The sequence below is a fragment of the Astyanax mexicanus genome, chromosome 22, assembly GCF_023375975.1.
Source record: "Astyanax mexicanus isolate ESR-SI-001 chromosome 22, AstMex3_surface, whole genome shotgun sequence".
NCBI classification, from domain to species: Eukaryota; Metazoa; Chordata; class Actinopteri; order Characiformes; family Acestrorhamphidae; genus Astyanax; species Astyanax mexicanus.
Window position 1 is genome coordinate 21,771,907 of NC_064429.1, and position 24,597 is coordinate 21,796,503.

Below are 24,597 nucleotides of genomic sequence, written 5' to 3' on the forward strand. Positions count from 1 at the left end.
CCTGGCAGGGGTGCTGAATTTGGCGTAACACCAGCTTTACAGTTATGAAAGCAATGAATCGCAACAATAACAATATACTGTAATAAAAATTACTTTTGGGGGGGCAAATTTACCTATTTCTGATATTGGGGGGGACACATCCCGCCCATACCCGCCCCAGTTCCAGTTCCTACGCCAATGTTGGGGATCCTCTTTTTGTATCAAATTATGATTATGATCAGTAATCAGCGCGTAGGGCACCTAAAAATCAAGCTCATACAAAAATGATCATAAAAATAGTAAACATAATATTGGCATATTTAAATAAAATTATGTATAACATATTAATAGATACACACAATACAAAAGTAACATATTTGCTTGAGGAAAAAAGATTGGAGTGTGCCTCTAGGCTCTGCAGTATGTGTGCCAACAGTTTCTGGAATGTGTTACAGGCCTGAAATGCAGGAATTGAAGTATATTAACAAATGAAATGAAGCTGACCAGACACGACTCTAATTACCGCTGAGCTGCATTAGCCTCTTAGCCTCATAGCTTTAAAACAGACACCAAATTAGATTTTTGGTTAAAGCATCACTTTAGCATCACTCGCTCTCTCCCTCCTGCCCCTCCCCCTCTCCCTGCCTCCTGTTTGTTGGCCACATTGGTTGGCCATGTGTGCGGTGTGTGTGTTTTGTGTGTCTGTGTGTCTACGGGGGGCTGGGGAATCAGGAGGAGGTCACGTCATGTCAGAGCCGAAGCCTGCCACAGCGCGGAAAGCGGGGGAGGCTGAGGAAGAGGAGGAAGTTGATGAAGACTGACAGCATATGTCAGCAGGCTCCACGTCAGGGACCGGGCTCTGCTGGCGTCTGCTTAAGAGACGTGAGAGAGAAGCATAAAAAGAGCAATCTGCAAAACGGTTAGGGGTGTTATAGGGCTGGAGGGGCATGATGGAAGATGAGCTGCTGAGAGATTGCAGAAAGAGACAGTGATAATGATGGAAGTGAAGGGAGCACATGTTCCATGAACTACGAAGAGGCCGCAAGCAAGAAAGGCAAAGGAGTAAGAAGCAAACACATATAGTATATCAGACTGAAGCTACTGGTTATCCTGTGGCTTCTAGTATATGTATATGTGTGTTTTAAGGTTAAGGAAGTGTCAAAATTATAGTTTTTGCTAATTGAGTACAGCAATTAAGAAAAACATTAAAACACATTATCCATTTCTCAGATATATTGAGCATATATATATATATATATATATATATATATATATATATATATATATATATATATATATATTTCTTTACATACTTTATTATCTGGGTGTACTACCTGGGTGGTGGGTCATTCTTCATTTTTCAACATGTTTTTTCAACACGCTTTTCAACAAGACAATGCAAAACACATGCTTCACACATTGCAAAGGCATGGTGTTTAAAAACACCAGCAGCACAACTGTGTCTGATCCACTCATGCCAGACCCACACATGCACTAACACACCACCGCCCTGCCAGTGTCAGGAGCTCTTGTTTTTTAAATATTCTGAACATGAGATGCTGTACAGTGCTGTTCAATATCAAAGTCAATTTTACCTATACAGCCCAGATAAAAGGGACTTGGCTCAGAAATTCTACAGACGAAATCACATTTGGAGATGGCAGAGTGCTTAGTCAAATTACTAACTGTACATATGGGAAATGCCACTGAGCGGAAGCAGATGTTTGGAATGGAGACAAGAGTGGCAATGAACGCAGATGCATCCACAGCCCGGCTGGTTCCCATAGTTACATCAGATTTGCATCCAATTTCCAGCAACATCCCCAGTCTCTTTTAAGCAAAACAAACCTGGCTACTGGAGAAGATCTATTGTCTATATTGTGTCTAGATTATTTGTATTGGCCCCTATGAGCAACCTATAATTCTAACTACATCAAATTGTTGTAGTCAGTCGGCCAAGGCATTCAGCTGCTCAAACTGTATTTATTTAGAATAATCAGTTTCTCTGGTTTAACTATTTATAGGTATATGTTTTAGTTAAATGAACATTGTGGTTTTATTTTATTCTAAACTACTGACCACATTTTTCCAAATTTTCAAATAAAAATATTGTCATTTAGAGCATTTATTTGCAGAAAATGAGAAATGGTTAAATTAACAAACAAAAAAAAAAAGATGCAGAGCTTTCAAACCTCAAAGAAATCAAGTTCCTGTTCATTTAAAAACAACAATACTAAAGGTTTTATCCAAGGAAGAGTTTAGAATCGATAATTGGTAGAATAACCCAGATTTTTTATCACAGCTTTCATGAACTGCTTGCATTTTTGTGCCAGGAGTGGAATAATGTCACCCAAAAGCAGTGTGTTAGACTGGTGGAGGAGAACATGCCAAGATGCATGAAAGCTGTGATTAAAAATCATGGTAATTCTACCAAATATTGATTTCTGAACTCTTAAAACATTAGCATTGTTGTTTCTAAATTAACGTGTTTTCTTTGCATTATTTAAGGCTATTCATTATTTAGACCATTTTTATTTGTAACTTTGAAGAAATGCCGTCAGTAGTTTACAGTAGTAAAACCACAATGTTCCTTGTACTTAAACACATACCTATAAATAGCAAAATATATTTTTATTATTATTATTGAAATTATTCTGAAGTGGTCTAATATGTTTTCCAGAGCTGCATAGCAAACATTAGCTAGCTAGCTCACACTAGTAGGCAAATATAGTATTAAAATATTATATTAATGTTTGTTTTATTAAATATTGAACATACAATCCTAAAATTGTACAGTCAAAACTTTGTATGGGTACATCTGCAAGATACTTGCTATATGTATAAGTTAATCCTTAGCTTTTCAGATAGCTGTGATTTTTTTTTCTGCACGAGCAACAGATCTCATCGAGTTTGTGAACAGTTGTGAACAGCAACGAACCGATTCATCTGAACGGTCTAGCTCTGATTTAGTTCAACGAATCGAATCACACAATACAGGAAAGAAAGTAGTGAGACCACTTTTCACAAAACACAAACTATGAGCATAGTGTAGTCTTTTAGGGGCTTGCGTTAGTAACTGCACTGAACTGTTTATTAGCTGAACTGTTAAGAGTGTGGACTATGAACGGGCGCAAACATTGAGTTAGACGTTTAACGTTGGAGAGTCGGTTCGGCAGATTTCAGAGTGATTGAAAAGAACAGAACGGTTCATTGACTCACTGAATTCACGACTCTGCGCTCTGTTAGCCGGGTCTTAGGGGGGGAAAGGAGTGGGACTGACTGGGAGCAGCTGTGGCAAAATGTCCAAGTAATCTCGAAAGAAAAGCGAACTTGCGCAGGAGGAAAACATTGCAGCCCGTTTTTTGGGGTGGAAATGAGGAAAGCGGCGGGTTCTGGGCGCTAGGACGCGGGGGTGGGTAGTGTGGCGTGGTGGAGGAGGCGGATTGGAGTGTTTTTTTTTTTTCAGGACTGACTGGAGTGGAAAGAAAATAACAGCCACAGAGAGTTAACCTAACTAGCTAAAAAACAAGAGGACTGGCTTCAGACCGACAATAAAAGCGCTTATTCCCGTCAAGTGGATTGCCAATACCTACTGGAAGGCAGGACGGGTTGTTTGTCTTGTGTTTTTGTGAGGTTTGGGCGCTTTATTCTTCATATTTTGTGTGGAAATTTTTAATTTTTCTGTCTTTTTCTGGCTAAACTCGAAACTCAGGAAACAATGAAGACATAACTCATCGAGTGGCCGTCAGCTAGCCTGGCTAGCTAGCTAGCAAGCAAGCAGGCATCGTGTGGAGCGAGCGAGCTAGCTAGCTTAGCTAACCTAGCTAGGTTAGCCCTAGCTAGCTAACGTAGCTAGTTAAGCGAGCTAGCGTAGCTAGGAGACAGCCACAGCTAGCCTGGGAGCTAGCTAGCTAGTCCAGCTGAGCTGAGCTGAGCTAAGTTGAGCTTAGCTGAGTTTCCCCCCTTGAGGAAAGTTTATTGTACGTCTTTTTTTCCACACACTTGAGGAAATATTTGAACGTGGAGGAGTTTAAGGATAGAGAACCGCACAGCCGCAAACGCCCCGCAGCCCCGCTTCTCCACCGCTTTCCCTGCCTTCAATGGACGCGGAGGTCAGAAACGAAGACCGGCCCACCGTACAGCCAGGGAGCGGGCTTACGGCCTTTTACCCCAAAACCAGCCGGCTGCGGGTGAGCGAATTCCGCCAGCAGCCTTCCCACACGCCGCTTGACAACCTCTCCGACCTGATGATTTACCCAGTGGCGGGGGAAGAGCTGTCTGCCGCGGGGAGTGGCAGCGGCGGTAGCGGCCAGCCCGGGGCTCATGGATCAGGGAGCTCAGGGACTGCAGCTGCTGCCGGCGGAGGCGGCGGCTGCTATTCCCCCACTTTAGAGGGACCAGATACCCGGATGTCTCCCACCTCGGCCGGCACGGACGGGCTGTCCGCCTTCCCTCCGCTGCCCCCGCCGCCACTTCCACCTCTTGCCTACGGGGCTCACGGCAGCGTGGACGAGAGTGACCAGCAGGATGGACCAGAATGCGAGGAAGAGGAGGCTGTGTTCTCCCTCTCCGCGCCACCCACTAACCAGTAAGGATGGCACCCTTCTTCTAATGCTTTCCACAAGTCTTTCTAGTTCCTCACAGGCTTCTTATAAAGCTGCTGAAAAAGCTACTAAAGTTCTGAAGTGGTGCTAAACTATGCGAAAGACTTGGTGTGTAGGGGAAAAAGGTTAATGAGCACAAACCTTTGTTGCTTCACATTTCATTGATAGAATTTTGAGGGCACTGACCTTTAAAACGAGCCACTGAGAACTTTAAAAGTTTACAAGAAGTTTATTTTTTTTATTATACTACAGTTAGTTCCGACCCTACAGTGTGATTGGCTGTGAGGCGTTCTGTGATTGCCATTATCACCTGGTAATGCACTGTAACAGAAACTCTGTTTTACTCGGCTGCATACAGGTAACCTAGCAGAGATGCAGATTGCAGAACTTACCAGTCAAACAGTGCAGCTACAAACAGAGCAGCAATGGAACTGTTTTAACTCACATAGTGCTTATGACCAAACAAATCGTATTTTCCGTCCTCTTTAACTCAAAATCTTTTAATAAACAGCGATACTGGAACTGTGGTATAATCACAGTAATACATGAGTGCCTTCAGGTGTATTTTTCGGCATCATCATAATTTTGTAATTAAGTCACAAAATCGACTGATGAGCCTGAACGAATAGGTAGGACAGGGGAACAGATTACAACATTATTTCTGTGAAAATGCATGAATATTTTAAAGGTCACCTTCCGTCGTTTTTTCTTTCATTTTAAAATGTCTAGTTGTGGTCTCTAGTATGAATGAATGACATGTGAGCCGTTTTTGTAAAAAAAAAAGTGCTCAGGTGTCTCTGTATAGCTCTTTTTTAATGGACTGTTTTAGGGGTGTGTCCAAAATGACCGGATTCCAGCTTTGCTCATGAATATTCATACATGCAAACAGCATGCAAATATCTCTCCTCTGATTGGCTAGGAGCACTGCGACGCCCCTCCACCGCTCTGCCGCTCACTGCCTCCCACCTCCTAACTGATGAGCGGTGATGTTGCGTCGCTTCAGCTCCGCCTCTGGGAGTTTCTGGAGCCAAGGTGGGCTGGTCTGTGAGTTTCTGCCTACGTAGGCAGAAAGATAATTCAAAATTCACCCGTTTTTCGGAGGGGGGGAGGGGGGATTTCTTTGCTTAGCTCCTGCAGACAATGGGGGCTGCAAAACAGTTTAATGTGCAGGTGTACACATTCAACTCGGAGAGACCTACTGTATTCCACAAAAAACAAGAAAAATCGGATTTTCGCGGAAGGTGACCTTTAAAGATATTTTCAGCAACAGCTGGAGTTCAACTTCCCCAAGGTACTGTGGTAATAAACAGTCTTTTTGTTTTTTTTAAATAAACTACCGGTACACATTCAAAATTCTCAGTGCCTTGTTTTAAATGTCAGGGCCCTCGGAATTCTACCAATGAAGTTTGGCACTACTTCAGTGTTGTGTTGCCATATATCTGGTAATATGTATATATATCGATAATTCTAAAACAAACAAACAAACAAAAAAAAAAACGAAATATCTCCAGCCCTAATAGAGACTCACGTGGGGCTTGTATAGCAATCAGATTTTCTATTTTGTCCATGGGTTCCACTCATTCATATGAATGTCAGTGATTGGCCCCTCAGGGTTGTTGGAGGAACCAGAATGGATTAAACATTGGCTTAGTCTGGGTTGTATACTCCACAAACATGGTTTCTAAGTGGGACCCTTGTGAGATTAAGATGAGCTACAATTTATGATGAGGACTAGGGGTGGGAAATATTATATCGTATACAATATATCGTGACACAAAAATATCATGATATTAAAAATCCATATCGTGATAATAGGGCTGTTCTGTCTTAAAAGTAGTCTATTATTCACTGTGAAACTTTAGGTGTATTTATTGTATAATTGTTTTAGTTTGCAGTTTATATTCATGCACTAAATATTCTGCAATATTATTTGCTGCATTATATTATTTTATGCTATATTATTTATTTTGCCAGGTTATGCTTATACTGTTATACTATTATACTGTATTCCTATTATATTATATATTATTATATAAAATTATCGTATTTTAGTTTTCCTATATCGCCAAGTACATCGTTATCGCAAAAATACCCTGAAATATCGAGATATTATTTTAGAGCCATATTGCCCACCCCTAATGGGGACCAATGAATGCATGGCCCACCTAGGATCCTAAAAAGTTTTTCTGCAGGTTCCATGTTGGACCCCATATATGAATGTCAGTGATGTGACAAGCAGGGGATAAGCATGGGGGTTATAAATGCAAAGTGTATCTGTAGACAATTAAATCAATAATAGATTAGTAAAAAAAAAAACCAAGCATTAATAATAATACTGACAATAGTCAGCTAGCTGATTTTAATGTGCTTAATGCAAAAAAGACATGCTACCACAAAGATGATGCCCTGAAATAAAATCAGAAGCCATTTATACCAGTGTGGTTTGACACACATTCAGTTAGGTCTCAAAAATCCCCTTTCTTTCATATCGAAACATTTCTCATTTCAGTCTTATCAAATGACCCAGCTCTGAAGGTTGCATAATTCTGAATGGACGAGGGAAATTATTATCTCTGCGCTTGTCTGTGTTATGCTGTATGTGCATCCATAAGTTGGCTAAACGAAAAGCCTTATAGTGCTTATTGCTTGTGAGCAAGAAATGATGGTATATTTTGGCAAAAAAATGTTTTACTTCTCTTCTTTCACCAGCTTTGTGTAAGTTTGCAGAAAATCCCTATTTTAAATACAATGGAGTCAGCAACTAGAGTTTCTTACCTGGCTATATGACTAAAGTACTAAATTTAAGTTTAAGTGCAATGTTGATCTACGATACGGTATAAAACGATCTTTATGCTTTATACAGGGTGTCTGTGGATCTTTAAGTCTTTAAAAGTCTTAAATGTGCCTTAATTTGTCTTAAAATGTCTTTTTTAAGCAGGTTAGCTTACTGATTTAGCAGCAGACTGGACAAAGCAGGACCTTTGGCATTATTAGTAGGTCATATTATTGGTATTTAGGTATAGGGCTGGGAGATAAAATAATATCACAATATTTCAGGGTATTTTTGCGATAAGGATATTCTTGGAGATATGACAAAACATTGACATTTTTAAATTAATTTCAAGATCATACTACTAAAACAAAATAAATATTAAAGATTTTTTGTAGTAAAAATATCTGTAAAACTAAAAAATCTATACAAAGTTTATTTATTTTGTAAACAGTAAAAGTAAAAATCTACCCCAAACCTATATATAACACATTTAGTGCATGTAAACAGCAAACAAACTATTATAGGTAAATAGAGTAAATTTAAAATACAAAATGGACTGCGTTCAAGAACATTAGGATATTGAGTTTATTTTTAAGCTGTCAGAAATTTTGGTGATATTATTGCTTTCTATTTAGGTTTGTTCATTTTCTTGCTATTACTGAAAGAAGTTTGCACTGGACCCTATAATCAGTGTAAGAACAGTTTCATTTTTGTTTGTGTATAACTGGTATTTTATGTTTGTTTGAAAAAATGGTTTGTCAGATAATTCAGGACTAAGCTTACTGTACACTTGCTTTGTTTTTGTGGAAAAAACAAGCAGCAAATAAGAGCTGTTATGTTCCTCAGTTCCTGGAGGCCTTTATGATCTTTGGTAATCTTTGGTAACCTGTCTCTCACAGATATTTTGATGTGGTAATGAATGGCAGAGCTTTCGCTGAAAACATGAAGACATGTTTCCAACTGATGATGTGTGTTTAAGGTCGATCAGAACACCAAAATAGTACAGAAATGAGTAATCATATCAGTTTCACATGTTGGGCCATGTAAAAACTTATTGAAATAATCACTAATCTGTAATGTGGAAATGGTTTTATTTTTGGCTTGATGCTGTGAGATTTATTATAGTGGAGTAAAAATATTAAAATGTGGGTGTTTTTGGGAACAGTGGTGTAGAAATAGAGAATTTGTTTTTAATCAGGAGTGATGAATCAAGTTTTGTCATGGAGTTCCTGTTTCGATTTAATGCAGCTTTTGCCTAGCACACTTGCTTAGGGTGCTTAGGGTTGTACATCAGCCAGAACTGTTTGAAGGAGGTGACGGAGGTAATGGGTTAATGCACATCGATGTGCACGTTTTTTCCGTATCATGGATGACGAAATCCATCCAAAGTTACAATTTAAGTAATGCACTGACACACATTTTTTTTAAACAAAACCTTTGCACCAATGCCAAATACACAGATTTTCTTTGCTGAGAAAATCCTGCCTTTGTATTGAACACTGCAATACGTTATGGTTCACGGGGCTCCAGACTAGAGAAGCACTAATAATTCTGGGCTAATGCTGATATCCTATATTAAACACGTACATATGTGTTGGTGCAAATGCCGATAAACACATTCATGACTTACAGAGAGACTACACACCCTCTTTATATGGCCCTAAAATAATATTACAATAATTCTGGGCATTTTTGTAATAACGATATTCTTGGTGACATCAATTTTTATTTTTGTATAAATGTATAAGTTTTGTACTTTGAGCAAAAACAATAGAAATCTATAAACTAAGGCTGCCAGCATTCAGTGTAATCAGTAATTCATTATTATTTTTTTTAACACAATTAATTACGCAACCAAGTTTGGCCCCATCTTCCACCTTAAACTGCCTGAAACAGTCCTGGTGCTTCCAACGGGGAAACGGCACAGTTTACATAGGTTACGAAGTTCTGGATGTGCTTGTGTCCGACTGATGCACAAAGCTTGTGGAGTCGAACAGACTAGGAGCTCCTGCTCGCTCTCTGTACACTAAACTTACAGCAGTGGCTGAGCTACCAATTAAACTGTTCATTCTCTTAAAAACTGAGGTGTATACTGCCGTTTGGGCAGTAACGTAGCTTTAGAGCGGCGAAAATAGCTCCGTAGGAACTCCCCAGAACGTCTCTCCTCTTCTGTCTCACTCACACACCATAAGCAGGACACAACTGACTCTTAGGCCTGCCCCTTCTCAGTACTGATTGGCTAATAACATGCCTCTCACTCATCTTATTGGTTGCACTGAACAGGAAACTAACAGATAAGAATTCTGGGAAATTTAGTTTTATTGCATTTAACATGAAAAATAACAAAAAATATACAGGACATGTTCAAGGGTCCTACACATACATTTAAATATCCGCTATAAAAACTAGCTTCTTAAGAAAAACAAGTACGATTAGACACAGTTAATCACAGAATATTGTTGTAATTAATCTTATTACATTTTTTGATCGATTGACACCACTACTATAAACTTTTGTCTATTAGATAAAAAGAAGTTGAACAAGACTCTGATTTTGTAAAAAAAATAGCATATTTAGTTTGTCACGTTTTCACGATATTATTGTGTACTTTTTTTGTGCTATTATTGCACACTGCTAGTTTACACTAGTTTTTTATAGTCTCAGATTACTTCCTGAATAGGTTTGAGTGAAATGGATTTGTGTCTTTTTTTTATTTATTTATTTTATTTTTTTTTATTGAGTCTTTAAATTAGTGTGTTCACACTTGCATTTTTACATGGCTTGACTTTATAATCCAGATTATAATCCTGAAACTCATGAAGCATCAGAGTGTCATCTTTTATCAGTCAGAGATCAGACTTCAGTCCCAAACCAACCTGTCTGCCGGTGCTGCATGTGACGCACGAGATTAACCAAAAGCTTGTGCACAACAAGCTCATGTCAGATCAGCCACTTTGGAAGACAGTTTTGTTGTTGTTGTTGTTTGTTTGTTTTATGTGACAGATATTTAGTGACGTTTTCAACTACTGGTGCAATTCTGCGTCATTAAAAGAGAATCCAGCATATTGTCTGTGTATATATAGATTTCTATCAAGATACGTAACCAATTCTCTCTGTATGTGAACTAGTTAAAGATGGTTGCTGTCAGTCTGCAGCGATACAGGATGTGGAGGTGGGACTTGATTCTCAGTGTCTCATAACAAGGTGTGTGCTTGTGTCATGCCTGCAGGACCTGTTGATGCTGCTGTTGTTGTTGTTGTTTTTATCCAAAAATAATATTCAATAGGAGCGTAGAGTTCAGAAAATTAATGCAAAATTCAAGATGGAATCACTTAAATAAATTGATCACCTAATCCATCATGTTTAACATGTGTAACATAAATGACACAACAACAATAATTTGTTCTAGAACCATGTCTCAAACTTGTTTATATGATGTAAAATATTTAATTAAAGCATTTGAATTGCTAAAGTGGTTAGAACAGACCTGTATAAGCAATAAAAAACACCTTTAAAACACCTTTTTTTTCTCAAACAGTAACCCGGCATATCTATATATTTTTAATAAGTTTAAATAATTGCACATTCACACCCTGTCCTGTGAAGCACTTAGGATGTTCAGTATATGTTACATAGAGACTTCAGATGAGTTAAAGTGAAGGACAGAGTGCTCAAAAGAACTTAACACTTCTTTAAAATGTGCAAAAAATATTTTGAAGGTTTTCACTTTTTGACATTGTGAATTTGGCTTTTCTTTATGTTGTATCACAGTTTTACAATGACTGTACCAGTAAAATGCTCGATTTTTTTTTTAAGTCCAATGACTTACGTTGAGTTTTAAGCAGAGACTGTTAATAAGATGCACGGCGTGTTGCCATTCCCATTCATTCAGTGAAAATGAAGCCAAAATCTTCCACCATGTTGGAGATCCTGAAACCCGGGTCTGCACAGTAGAGACCAGAGGAGGGAGAAAGTGGAGAGACAGCCTACTCATTTAAATAACTCCGCCCCTGAAGGTTGCATCCACAGAGCTCACAGTCTATGGTCCCACCCATACAGTCATTGTTCCCACCCCGGCTAGGTGTAACCCAGCCCTTTTACAATAACCACAGCTTTTTGAATAGAGCTGAATAACGTTTTTTAAAAACGAATTCTGTGGGGATATAAAAAATTGACAATATAAGCAGAGGCTGCACTAGCTGTTGCAATTAAATAATGGAGGTAGAATTACAGTATATTGGAAAAAAACATTGAAAGTTGTCTGTTTTGCCATTGAAACCTATGGGATGGGTGGGGTTACACAGCTTTCTGCAACCGAACAGCAGGGGGCACCTGACCTGTGGTGGCTTCACTTTTGAGAGACGATGCTCTGTCCAGCTATACACAGTCTATGGTTTTAAGCCATCGGTTCTTGAAAAGTTGGCATTTTGGTGATGCAATGTTTTTTTTGTAATTTTATATACAATGTACTTTAGGTTTTGGAAACTAAAGCTCTTCCAATGCTAGCAGTTCTAGTTATGTCTGAAAATATCAATCCTGATCAATATACAGACATTTACAGCGTAACAATAGCTACAGCTTAGAGTTTATAGGCTGTAAAAGACAAGATCGATTAAAGATGAAAAGCCCATTGCTTACCAGAGGGGGACGAGGTGTTGTGCCGATTAATAGTATACTGTACTCATGACTGGCTTTAGGAGTGTATATGATGGGCTGTTCTGGACAGGACAGAGCTTGTATGCTGTCCCATGACTTTTGCCATGCCATGTTGTGTCATTAAATGTGGATGTAAGCCTCTTGTCTGTTTTCATGGACATTTAGCCAAAAGCCACTGTTCATGATCATTACCATCATCCACTGTGCTGTGCTGTCCCCTGTTCCATGATATATGTTCATATATGTTTTGGTCATAAACTATTAAATCAGGATCCATTAGATTAAACAGGATTAAACAGGAGGGTAAAGACTGGCCAGGCCTCCTCCGATACATGTGAAGTCATCCACCGCTTCTTTTCAAACTGCTGCTGATGCAGCATTGCATAGTAGCATCACAACGCGCACTCGGAGAAAAGCGTAGCGACTTGGTTCCGATACATCAGCTCTCAGACCTCAGCCTTGTGCTGGGCGACATCGCAATCTACCTGGAGAGAGCAAGGCCAATTGTGCTCTCTCAGGGTTCTGGCAGCTGATGGCAAGCTGCATGACCGGGATTTGAATCGATCTCCTGATCATAGGGAAAGTGCTTTTCTAAAAGATACTCGTATTCCAACTGTTGTTGTTGTTGTTGGTTAGTACTAGGCTTTATAGTAGGAGTGTGCCATATCGTATCATACTCAATAATGTTTGATTTTTGTGAGCGATATTATACCCTGAAATATCGTGCCATATTACCCACCCCTAATTATCACATTAGGGGACAAGTTTTTTTTTTTTTTTTGCTGTTTTTTGCGAAAGATATCTCACTATATATCTACAAGAGACAGATTATATCTGTCCAGTATCATTTATTTGACTTCAGTCCTGGATATATGGAGATAAATTGAGTGCATTATTAGTATCATGACATTCTGGCTCATTGACTTCTGTTACAAATCTGATATAAAAAAAATACAAGAATTTTATCTCAGTTAGGGATGTGCCCTATCATATAGTATGCAATAAACAAATTTAATTTTCATTTTGTTGCAGTAGTGTGTTCTTGAAATCATTTTTGTAATTCAGTTTTTTGTCATATCGCCAAGAGTATCGTTATCGCGAAAATACAATGAAATATCATGATGATATTTTAGGGCCATATCGCCCACCCCTAATATATATACTCAAATTTCAGTACTGAAATGAGAACAAAAAAATCAGATAATTATTTTGCTTGCAGCGGATATGAACAGTCAGTGGCCACAGTGTACGCCCACTAGGGCTGGGCGATATGGAAAAAAATCTTATTACGATATAGTTTTTCATATCAGCCGATATCGATATGTATCACGATATAAATCAAATCACTTTCTGTTACACTTAAAGGTTTCTATTTTTACTCAGAAGTGACAGAATAAGGGAGTTATGGACAAAATCACTAGCAGGCTCAGAGCCTTGTGGACAGACACTAGGATGTTAACATCTTGCCAGGTGGGTACAGCTTTTAAATTAATTTTAAAAAGGGGACAAATATATAAACTAAAAAATATGTAAGACCCTTTACATTATATGTCTGTTTAATTTAAATTGCAATAACACTTTATTTATTTTTATAAAATTATATTTAATCAAAAGATCATTCCCCTCCCTGAATGCAGGCAACTACATAAAGCAAAATACAAGAGTATATCACAGTGTTCATTTTGACAGGTGATTTTGATACAGTCTTAGTCTTTTCACTAAAATGTATAATAGTTTTAGTTACATTTTAGTCTATCGGATATTATTAGTTTTAGTCAGATTTCAGTCTAGTTTAATTTTGGTCATATAAAAAGTATGTATTACATATGTTTTACTGTTTTTCTATTTTCTATTTGTTGTAATTTTAGATAATTTACTGCTTATGTTTTTTTTTTAAATAAGAGCCTTTAGTTTTGTTTTTTTTTCATTTAAATTAAGCTAACATTTAAATATTTAAAAAAAAAAGTGGCCTATAATGGAGGTGGGAGGAATAAAGTCAAGTTTCTGAAATGATCCACTTCTACTGCAGTACAGATTTATACTAACATTACTGGCTTTCAGTAGACTAGACTTACATTACTTAAGTGTATTTAAAACTCCAGTTCAGTAACAGCAATGTTTAGCTCAGTTCAAATACAGCTAGACAGATTATATAATCTTCTGTATTTAGTAAAATATCCAGCATAACAGACTCTCTATCTGTTAAAAACTATAAAACACAAAGACAGAGGAGAATGCTGCCCTCAGGGTTTTCTAACAGAAACAGTGAGAGTTAGGAAAAAAGATGGAAAGTGCTTCCTTTCTGTGTGTTTATATACTAACCCCTCACTCGTGCTGAAGTTAACCTTAATTTACACGAAACGTGGATTAACACGGCTAACGTGCGTTACCCATTAGTTTATTAGAATGTAAAAAGCAGTGAAAGCATCTTAGCTAATGATGACAGATTGCACAGATCCCTTTTACACCTAAACATCGCTAACTTTAAACTGGAGACAAGCTAATCTAACTAGCAGCAAACAGAGCAGCGTTTACCTGCCTTCAGAAATCTGAACAAGCTCACCTCTCTAAATATCTTGGAGACGCATGCCTCATATTTAAAAGGTGAGTTTTCCAGTGTAGCGCCGCTGAATAGTATAAATGAAGTTTATCCAGTAAATGGGAGAGAAGGAGCCGCTATGTGAGGAGTTCAGAGTGGAGGGGCTCGGGGGGTGGGGCGGAGGGGGATGGTGGAGAGGGGAGGGGAGGGGTTGTACTGGGCTGAGCAGCAGTTCAGCGTGCTGCCTGATCTCGTGCTGCGCCTTTTCACAACGCTACTTAAACGGGAAATAGAAAATTTAGTTTATCGAATTTCTCGCCCCGACTTATCGCGATATATAGTTTCCTCGATAACTATCGATATCGTTTTATCGCCCAGCACTAACGCCCACTGGTTCTCTGGGTTAACCATGAACAGATGACGGCACTAAACGTTTAGTAGACCATCTCTCGACTTCAGCACACCCAGAAACGTCCAGTTAGTCACTGCAGTGGTATGTGTGCTTGCTCGGTATGCTGGTGACCCAAATAAGGACGAGGTTGTACTGAGAATGTGTGGCTGATAGACCCTGACAGACACAGTTGGCAAGTTCCGGAAAGGCCTGGCTGCGTTCTGGTACTCGAGACCAAGAGCTGTGTCATCTTATACTGCATAGGTCTTGCAGTAGCAGCTCTAAATAAAAAAAAAAAAAAAAAAAAAAAAAAAAATATATATATATATATATATATATATATATATATATATATATATTTTTTTTTTTTTTTTTTTTTCATTTTCCATATCCAGGAGTGTTATCTGTGTGGTGGGATGTTTATGTTCATGGTTCACAGTTGACAGCACAGTGCAGCGAGTAGTAATGATGGGGACTGGCTGTTTCTGGCTAGAATTGTCTGGCAGAAATTGCAGAGGTCCCTAAAGAGTCTTAAAATGCCTTAAATTAAAATTGGGGTAATTTAATGTCCTTTTTCTGTAAATTTGCTGAAGGTATTACATTTTTAGATGGTGCATTTAATGCTGGTAGGAAATCACATACTTATGTTAGTGGTGAGTTTCCAGAGAGGGAACTAAGGTTAGAATAGAGCTAGCTAACATTTGCGGTGAGCTAGCTAATGTTACTGGTGAGATAACTAAGGTTAAAATAGAGCTAGCTAACGTCACTGGGAAGATAACTAAGGTTAAAATAGTGCTAGCCAACTATAGCCGTGAGCTAGCTAATGTCACTGGGGAGATAACTAAGGGTAAAATAGAGCTAGCTAACGTCTCTGGGGAGATAACTAAGGTTAAAATAGTGCTAGCTAACGTCTCTGGGGAGATAACTAAGGTTAAAATAGTGCTAGCTAACAATAGCCGTGAGCTAGCTAACGTCAATGGGATGATAACAATAGTCGCAAACTACCTAATGTCACAGAGGAAATAACTAAGGTTAAAATAGAGCTAGCTTACAATAGCTGCGAGCTAGCTAATGTTATTGGTAAGATAACTAAGGTTAAAATGGTGCTAGCTAACATTAGCGGCGAGCTCGCTAACTTACTAATGTTAGTGGCAAGTTACCTACATCAGCAGGGAAAAAATAGGGTTAGCGGAGAGCTAGCTAACATTATAACATTAGCGTGGAGCTAAATAGCATGCTAACATGTTCTGCATCATGTTCTAGCTGACATTTGTGGTGAGCATGATTTGCTTCAAAATAGAACAAAATGTAAAAAAAATGAACAAATGAGAAACGTTACGTTTTGATTACCAATACAATAAATTATTTTCTACTAAAGGAATGATGACTAAATTTTTGGGCCTTAAATTATATTTATTGAGGTCTTAAAAAGGGCCGTACACACATGCTCTACAGATCAGTGCAATGTTCTTTAGCTTTGATGGGACAAATATGGCAAAAGTCATGGGACATGATACATTTACCTTGGCGGTGGCCATAGCAGACTTTAAATCTTGCCTTTACAAAAGATTCTGAAATCCAGAATATTGGCTAGTACTGGTCCAGCTACTACTGGCTTTTAATAAGCTATTTTTAATTGAAGCACTTGACCTCAGACCTCTGATCACATCTAAAAGTAGACTCTAATGCTCACACTACTCCCACACTAATATCACTCTACTACCCCACAGGAAGAAACACCCCGCTGACAACATGACCTCACACTGTGTCAGTGTGTGCATGTGCTATTTCGGGCTCGATTTGTTACAAGGTTTTATTATTCATTTTTGTTTCATGTACAAAATTCTTTGCAGCATTTTCTCCTTGTATCAGCTCAATAGCTATATTCATCAGTTTAGATCCCATTTTTGTCCCCAATTTAGCTAGCCTGTTTGTCCCACCCACTCAGCTTTATTTCCCCTATTGTTCTTGATGCCACAACACAAGTTGGGTGAACACTAACACATGCTTCCTCCGACATTTGAAGTTAGCCTCCACCTCTTTTCGTACTGCTGCTGATGCAGCTTTACTGAGTAGCATCACAGCGCACTCGGAGGAAAGCTCAGGGACTCTGTTCCAATACATCAGCTCACAGATGCCTTGTGCTGATTGACATCACCCTAGGCGTAATGAGGGGAAAGAGCGCCATCTACCCGCCCAGAGAGAGCAAGAACAATTGTGCTCTCTCAGCTGATGGCAAGCTGCATGACTGGGATTCGAACCAGCAATTTCCTGATCATAGTGGCAGCGATTAGCCGCTGGACCAGTAGTGTGTAGTTTTTCAAAAGGATTATGAGGGTCTGAGTAACAAATTGGGCCAGTCGGTCTTAGTTTGTTTTAACACAGTGATTTGTATTTTATATAGTGTTTTTTATTTTGTATTATTTTTTTTTTTTTGAAACGCGGTAGCTATCGGTAAGCTTTAGTGCCATACTTAAATACAAGTAAACCTATGAAACAACTTCAGTGTGTGTATTTATCATGTTTGTATGTGTCGCCTAAACTGAACAGTAATTGAGTAAGACGTCATTATTGTTGTGACTGTAGAATGCGTAATAAGAAGTGCCTTAAAGCTTTAAGTGTCTAAAATGCTGTTTAACTGCAGGAACCCGTTCATTTTTTTAACACTGTTGTAACACGCTAAAAACAGTCAGTTTTTATTTTCTAAAATAATCAATTAATCGAAGTCATAATAGTATTTATAGTTATGGGGGCCACCTTGACAATGAACGCACGCCCCTTCTTTTCATTGTGGGAAAACACATACTGGTTTGCAATATTGGCAAAATTGGCAGATTACCATATCGTAGTCCAACATTACTTACTTGTTGCATAGCATATGATGAATTTTGTACAGTACCGCTCTTGTAGTCGTACCACTTTTATGTTACTTTAATGTAATCTAAATATTGACAATTGTCTGAATTTGAACTAAAAAGTGCATATTTCATAATGAAATAATGACACTTGCACTGATTCATGAATCTTCAAATTCAATACATTTTAATAATCAATGACATTTTCATTCAAAAATGTTAAAATCCAATATTTTTAAAAAATCTATGAAAATAATCAATAAAATTTTCATTCAAGAATGGTCAAGTTCAGTACATTATAAAAATCAATGAAATTTTCAATCAAGAATGTTCAAATTCAATACATGTAAAAAATCTATGAAATTTTAATTTAATAATGTTCAAATTCAATACATTCTTTAAAAATCTATGAAATGAATCAATGAAAATTTCAATCAATAATTCAATACATTTTAATAATCATTTAAAATGTTATTGATTGGTCAAATTCAATACATTTTGATATTCTTGAATCGGTGCAGTTGCAAATCTCCTTAAATCTTTTTATCCTTGTATTGTTATCTCTGTTCTCTAAGCATCTACAGCTTAGATACACATTAGAGCACAGCAGCTCCATTTTTTACACTGAATATTAGCAGTGACACGGGCTCTTTTTTCACTCGGTTGAATGCATTACTGTCTGTTCTGTGTAATGAATGACCAGAACGTTTCTCCTCCAGAGCGCGGCGCTCACCTCAATCCTATAAATGAGGCTTGACCATCTATCTGCAGGGCCATTTGCTTAATTTGATGACTGTGCTGGTAGTCATCATATTAGAAGCTTGTGTTGAGTTTGTGCAGCAGTGAGGGAAGGGTGGGGGGGGCGTTGGAGAGTAAAGAGCTTATGCTGGGGGACGCTCGGCCCTGGTCCTCGGAGCGTCGTGAGCGGGCAGGAACGTGTAGCACAGTGTGGAAAACATTGACGAGGTTGGACAGGGTCCCGTGTTCGCAGCATGCGTGACTAAACTTAGTGTTTTGTACAGAGCACTGGAGACCGCCACAGCAATCATTCATGCTTCTGTACTGTGCACTTCATTCATAAACAATAGCACCAGCAAGTGAGATAAATATTGCACAGATGCTAACTAGCCTGTAAGGCATGGCCAGGGAGTTTTTGTGATAATATTCATGGCAGGATGAGAAAAACAGTGACAAATATTTGACTAATTTCCCACACGAGTCGCCTGCAGCTTAATGAAGGAGAATTGGAAACCTCCCAGCGAGGCCTCAGTCTTCAGAAAGAGCTAAAACAAACAGCACACTCGAAAACGAGGAGTTGATTTCCAGTTTCCACGAAGATTAGAGAGGATTTGGAGTCGTAACGGGTTCTCTTGGGAGGGGGGGGGGGGCGAGAGTGGGATTTACAGATCCGTACAACTGCTTACGTCTGCGCCAGATATACAGATATACAGTAGCTGGTAGAACTTTCTCTCTTTCTGAGGCTGAGGTGTTAATTGAACCCCCGTGCTGCTTAATTGTCTGTATAGAAACACTGAGTCAGTGGAATTCCAAGGGAATTTGCGCACACTGGACTAATTTAAACTGCTTAAAGCAACAAAGTGCCATGTCTTCAGATAGGCTGCTCTCGCTCTGGTTTGTCGTGTAACTCCAATAATTCCTTGTAGAGTAAGCCTAGCCATGATTCTATTGTTAAACATTTACTTTTATGTTTGCTTTTACACTGACAAGGCCATGTCGTGTTTTTTTTTTTTTTTTAAATATATACAGTTCAACCAGCTTCAACTTCTCTTCTGTTTTGAATATTTTGGCAGCCTTGTTTTGCTGTGCTTATTTATTGTTTAAAACATATCTGTCTTTCTCAGTAACCTGCTCTACGTAGAGTGAGGTAGAGGTCCACAGTAAACACAAACACACACACCAAACTACTACTTAATCTGGGAAAAATCCAGCAGCATTAACAATTTCTTTTTTTTTCTTTGTCCATATTGTACTCCCCTATATAACACACTTCTGTACAGACCTTTTCTACTTTTTGCAGGAAGCTGCTATGTGTACCCTATACTTGCAAAGTATTTGAGCTGTTTGACATGTACAGCACTGAACTAGAACAATTTGTTTAGAAATGTTAGACAGAATCCTCTCTATGTTCTAATATTAGACTTTAGTCGCTTCTCTACAAGTGGGCCCAGGCTGAGATTTATGTAACGCATGCTAACTGAAGTGTACAGGCTGAGATTTTCAAGCTTTCTGCCTCTGCTCCACAGTCACTGCTCACTAAAGATGCTCTTTTAGCCCTCCATCTGTACAGCAGCAGACAGTACCCATGTGCTGCCGCTCTCACTGTCGCTGAGTCTAACAAGCTGTGACACTCTGTCATGTGTGAAGAAAAACAAAGCTGTTTCGCAGCTGTTCCTGGACCTGGACCCCCTCGTCTCTATACCTTTTTTCCAGTACGGAAACTTCAGGGAAAAAAAATGTCCCGGTTAGCTCTGGAAATTTGCATAATGTTTTGAATTTTAAGTATTCCGGAAGCTGCAAATTCCAGCGTGCCATGATAGTCCTGAGAGTTTGGATTGTACCTATTATGATCACTGTTTTTGTTTGGATATTATATTTTAGAACTAATTTAGATAAATTATAATATTGTCCTTTTAAGACTTTATGATTTAACTACAATATAATATATTTTATAGTATATTCACTTTCCACATTTAAAGGCAATGTTCTGGACATTTAAACAACGTTTAAATCCTACGTTCAGTTGATTCTATAGTTTAAAAACGATAGACAAGCTAAAAACAGGACCCATAGCCACAGCAAGCAGAGTTGGAGGGCATGGCAGAAATAATAGTTGACTTTACAAAAATAATCACCTGTTTAGTGGACTACTAAATTAATAGTTGCAGCCCTAGAGTGTACAGTGTATAAAAACTCCAGCAGCATTACTGTGTCTGATTCATCCGTACCAGCACACCAACCAATGCCATGCACCATGTTGGTGTTGCCAATACGATACTTTGAACAGAAAAACAGAAAAATTTAAAAAGCGCTAATTATTCTCACACAACGTATTTTTATTTAAGTCTTTCTCATACTGTCACCAAAAGCATACTACTGAATGCAGTTCAGTTTTAGGAGTTCTTTTTAAGAAATATGAACATAAAATGCTCCCTCTTTCCTGACTAATGGTCTCACGTGTGGTGGAAAAAAGAACAAACATTAAACAGTGCACACATTTCTTAAGCAGTTAAATAAAATGATATTTATATTAGTGGTGTCAGTCACTTAAAAATGAATTGAAATGACAGTGTCTCGATAATTAGAAGGAAAATAAAGTGTGGATGAATCTTTAGAAGTAAAGTAAGACTTTAGATCACTTCTACATGTTAATCTTGCAAGGATTTCTGTCCACATTTATGTACGTTTCATGCAAAGTACAGTTATTTATTTATTTCACCTTTCTGTTCTCTGTAGTACCGAAGTTCGACACCCAGCTCTAATCTGTGGAACTTTAAAATGTTTCTATATTGTAAATAGAACTGATAAGAAGAAAGAAATGAACAGTGGCTGTAGAAACAAGAATATGGTGTTAATGTTATGGCTGATCATTGTATAGATCAGTACTACAGAGTACTTTAAATAGCTTTTTGTGATTTTTTTTTTGTTTTGTTTTGTTGTTAATGTAATGTTAGCTGTGATAAATGAATGATGCTCTGCGCATGGCCTGATTGGAGGAGATTCATTCATAAATGCTACTGAATAAGTTAGTGAAGAGCTGAAGTCTGTGCACCGTTCAGACTCAACCCCCACCACCCCTCTCTCATTCTCTCTCGCTCTCTCTCTTTCTCTCTTTACTGTGGTTACTCTCGACTCCAGTCCCATTCTTTTATTTTTCTTAGCTGTGTCTGCCTTCAGAGCAGTAGACAAAGATACAGACGAGGCATATTGCTGATATTGCTGGAAGCCTATAGAGAAAAGGGTCCTCTTCGTGTTTATGGATCGGGAGTGGATGTAACTCCGCGGGAACGATGAGTTTATACCTGAAGCCGTTCAGACGGATGATGGAGTTGGATGAGTTATGTCTGGTGATGCAGACGAGGCAGACGATGGTGATTAAGCAGCGGAGTGGGCTTACCTTGTGAGCGAGAGCGGTCCAGGAGAGGATATGCAGCAGAGGATGAATTCAGCGTAAGTGGGGCACAAAGTTGCCTTCGCTTGCGTTGCTGCCGTGCGTTTGTTTGATTGAGTTTTAGCATTTTAGCACAAAATTCAACATTTTTAGGACCAGTTAATCATTTCTACTGAGCTTTTTGCCATGTTGTCGGCAATGAATGGTCAGATGTTTAGGTTTGTGGTTAAACCACAACAACCTACCAGTGGTTTGTGTTAGACGTTGGGATGCACTAAATGATAGTGAACTAAAATTATTTTATTAATTAATTGTGTGACAGTTCTGAGGCTTTATCAGATCTGAGATGAATAGACCACAGATAAAGTTGTGGACTTGACACCTGAATAAAGATCAAGGATTTATAGTATAGTTTAGGATGTGTGTGTGTGTGTGTGTGTGTGTGTGTGTGTGTGTGTGTGTGTGTGTGTGTTTGTATATACAGTACCAGTCAATATTTGGACACACCTATTCTAATTCAATGTGTTTTTTCTCTTTTATGATATTTTACATTGTGAAATTAATATGGAAGATTTTAAAACTATACAGGAAGACACGTAATTATTTTGTAAACCAGAATATATGTTGTAGATTCTTCTAGTTTTCTCAGCATCTTGAAGGAGTTCCTGGAGGTGCTGAACAGTAGTTGCTGCTTTTCTTTGATGCTGTGAAGCTTCAGCTCATCCCAAATCACCTCAAATCACCATCTCAGTTTAAGGGTTTAGGTGAGGAGATTGTGGAGATCTGTGACCTTTACCCACTTTTAAACACTGTAAACATAGACAGTAGTTGATGCTTCTTAATAGTAGTAATAGAAATAACATTTTATAGGGCATTACAATCTGCTTTTTTTCTATTTTATACTGTGGATGTTGTCCGTTCCATATTTTTAATTACAAAAAATGCAGGTATTTCTATTTAATGTGATTGAGTGCACAAGCTGGAAATAAAAATTATTGTACTGTAAGTATGTGAGTATTTGGATGAAAAGGAGTGCAGGATTCAGGTAGCAAGGAGACTTTGTCATCACCACACATTGTTTGGCCAACATAGAATCCAGACCTGAACCTCATTGAGAATCTTTGGGATGTGCTGGAGAACACTTTGTGGAGTGATCCAGATCAAGCAATGAATCCCATCATCAATACAAGATCCTTCTAGGAAAAAAATAAATAAAAGCAACTACGGACAGAAATTAATGTTTTAGAAACGATTCCACAGCGAATGCTTCAAGCTGTAATCAAAGCTAAAGACGATCTAAGCAAATATTGGAATATGTCATTATTTATCGTAAGAAAATTAATGTCTGTAGCAATAAAATCTTCCTTTTCTGCTGAGCCAGATAAACCCTTATGTTGTTTATACTGTATGGTTTGACACTATTGACAAGATATTTTCTAAATACACCATAGAATTACGTTTTCGGTATTCTAGCCGTTTATCCTTTCTTGATAAATGTAATAATGTGTATAATTTAATTGCTTAAAGAACACTAACCAAATGATCGCACATCTTAATAGCAGTTTTAAGAATCTGTTGCTACTGGTACATTATCAAAATATTGTGATTAAAACAGTGTATTGTTGAACTGTTTATATAAATCATGATATAATGCCCTATTATACGGACTATAAGGCGCACATCAGTGAACATCTTATTTTCTGGTCTATTTTCATATTACGTAAAGTGTACCAGATTATAAGGCACATTTTAGATGACACTAGTAGTTAACACAGGTGTCGCCAAGTCAAACGAGCGCTGAAGATTAATCTACACAAATGTATCTCCTGAAAACTGTAAGTAAATCGCTTCAGTTTTTTACAGTAAGATTAGAGTTCCAATACTTTAGTGCGGTTAGCAGCGCTTAGCTCTAGTAAACTCCGCCCGACAGCGTGGAGTTTAAGCCAGGATGCTATCAGCTAGCAGTTCATCGCATATAGCTTTTTTAACAACACAGTAAACACGCAGACTACAGTCCGATAATACTCACCTCTGAATGGCGAAAGAGCTGGCACTTCAGCTTTGGTGCTGGAGAAACTTCACTGAAACTCCTTGATGTTATCCATTGCATATCTCCAAGCTCATATTAACTGAAGTGTATTGTTCTTTAAAAGGGTATAAGTATATACATATGCTGTTATATTATGATTATAGCAGCAGAATTAAATGGTCTCAAATTGACTGTGACTCAGCTTATCACAGTAATTTCTGGGACAGAACACGGTTCAGAAAATAGTGACGTTTTAGGTCTACGTTTGGTTTTGTTCTGCTCTCCTTTCGTACATTCTCAGCAGCGGGGCTGTTACATATTTACAGTACTGTAAATATTAATCAGACAGCAAAACAGATTTACAGGAAGGGAAACTGCTGTTTATTTATCCATGTATTTCCAGGTGTTTTTAAACAACCTGAATCTCTCAGAAAATTTACAATCCTCCGAAAAACAGAATATAGGGGAAAAAAATGTGTGGCACCAAACACTGTGTACAGTCTAGTCTGTGAATCAGTACCCAGCACACTTTCACATGTGGACACAGTGCTGGGCAATATGGGAAAAAATCATATATAATAATATGGAATTTTTTATATCACGATAACGATATATATCATGATATACCACGTTTATATAAAT

General features: G+C 38.2%; 1 protein-coding gene across 3 annotated transcripts in view; it reads left to right on the forward strand.

The window, feature by feature from the left end:
• Positions 1-3,217: 3,217 nt before the first annotated feature.
• rasa1a (RAS p21 protein activator (GTPase activating protein) 1a) overlaps positions 3,218-24,597 on the forward strand; it is a 71,167-nt gene continuing 49,787 nt past the window's right edge. For 2 of the 3 annotated variants that reach the window (XR_007428799.1, XM_022667527.2), the window contains exon 1: positions 3,218-4,567. Coding sequence is in view for 2 of the 3 variants with exons in the window: in XM_022667527.2 (XP_022523248.1) it covers positions 4,080-4,567 (488 nt within the window). In the remaining variant the exon portion in view is untranslated. Of the gene's footprint in view, positions 4,568-21,805; positions 21,986-24,597 lie in introns of those variants that run through there. The other variant, XM_022667528.2, reaches the window with a different exon arrangement.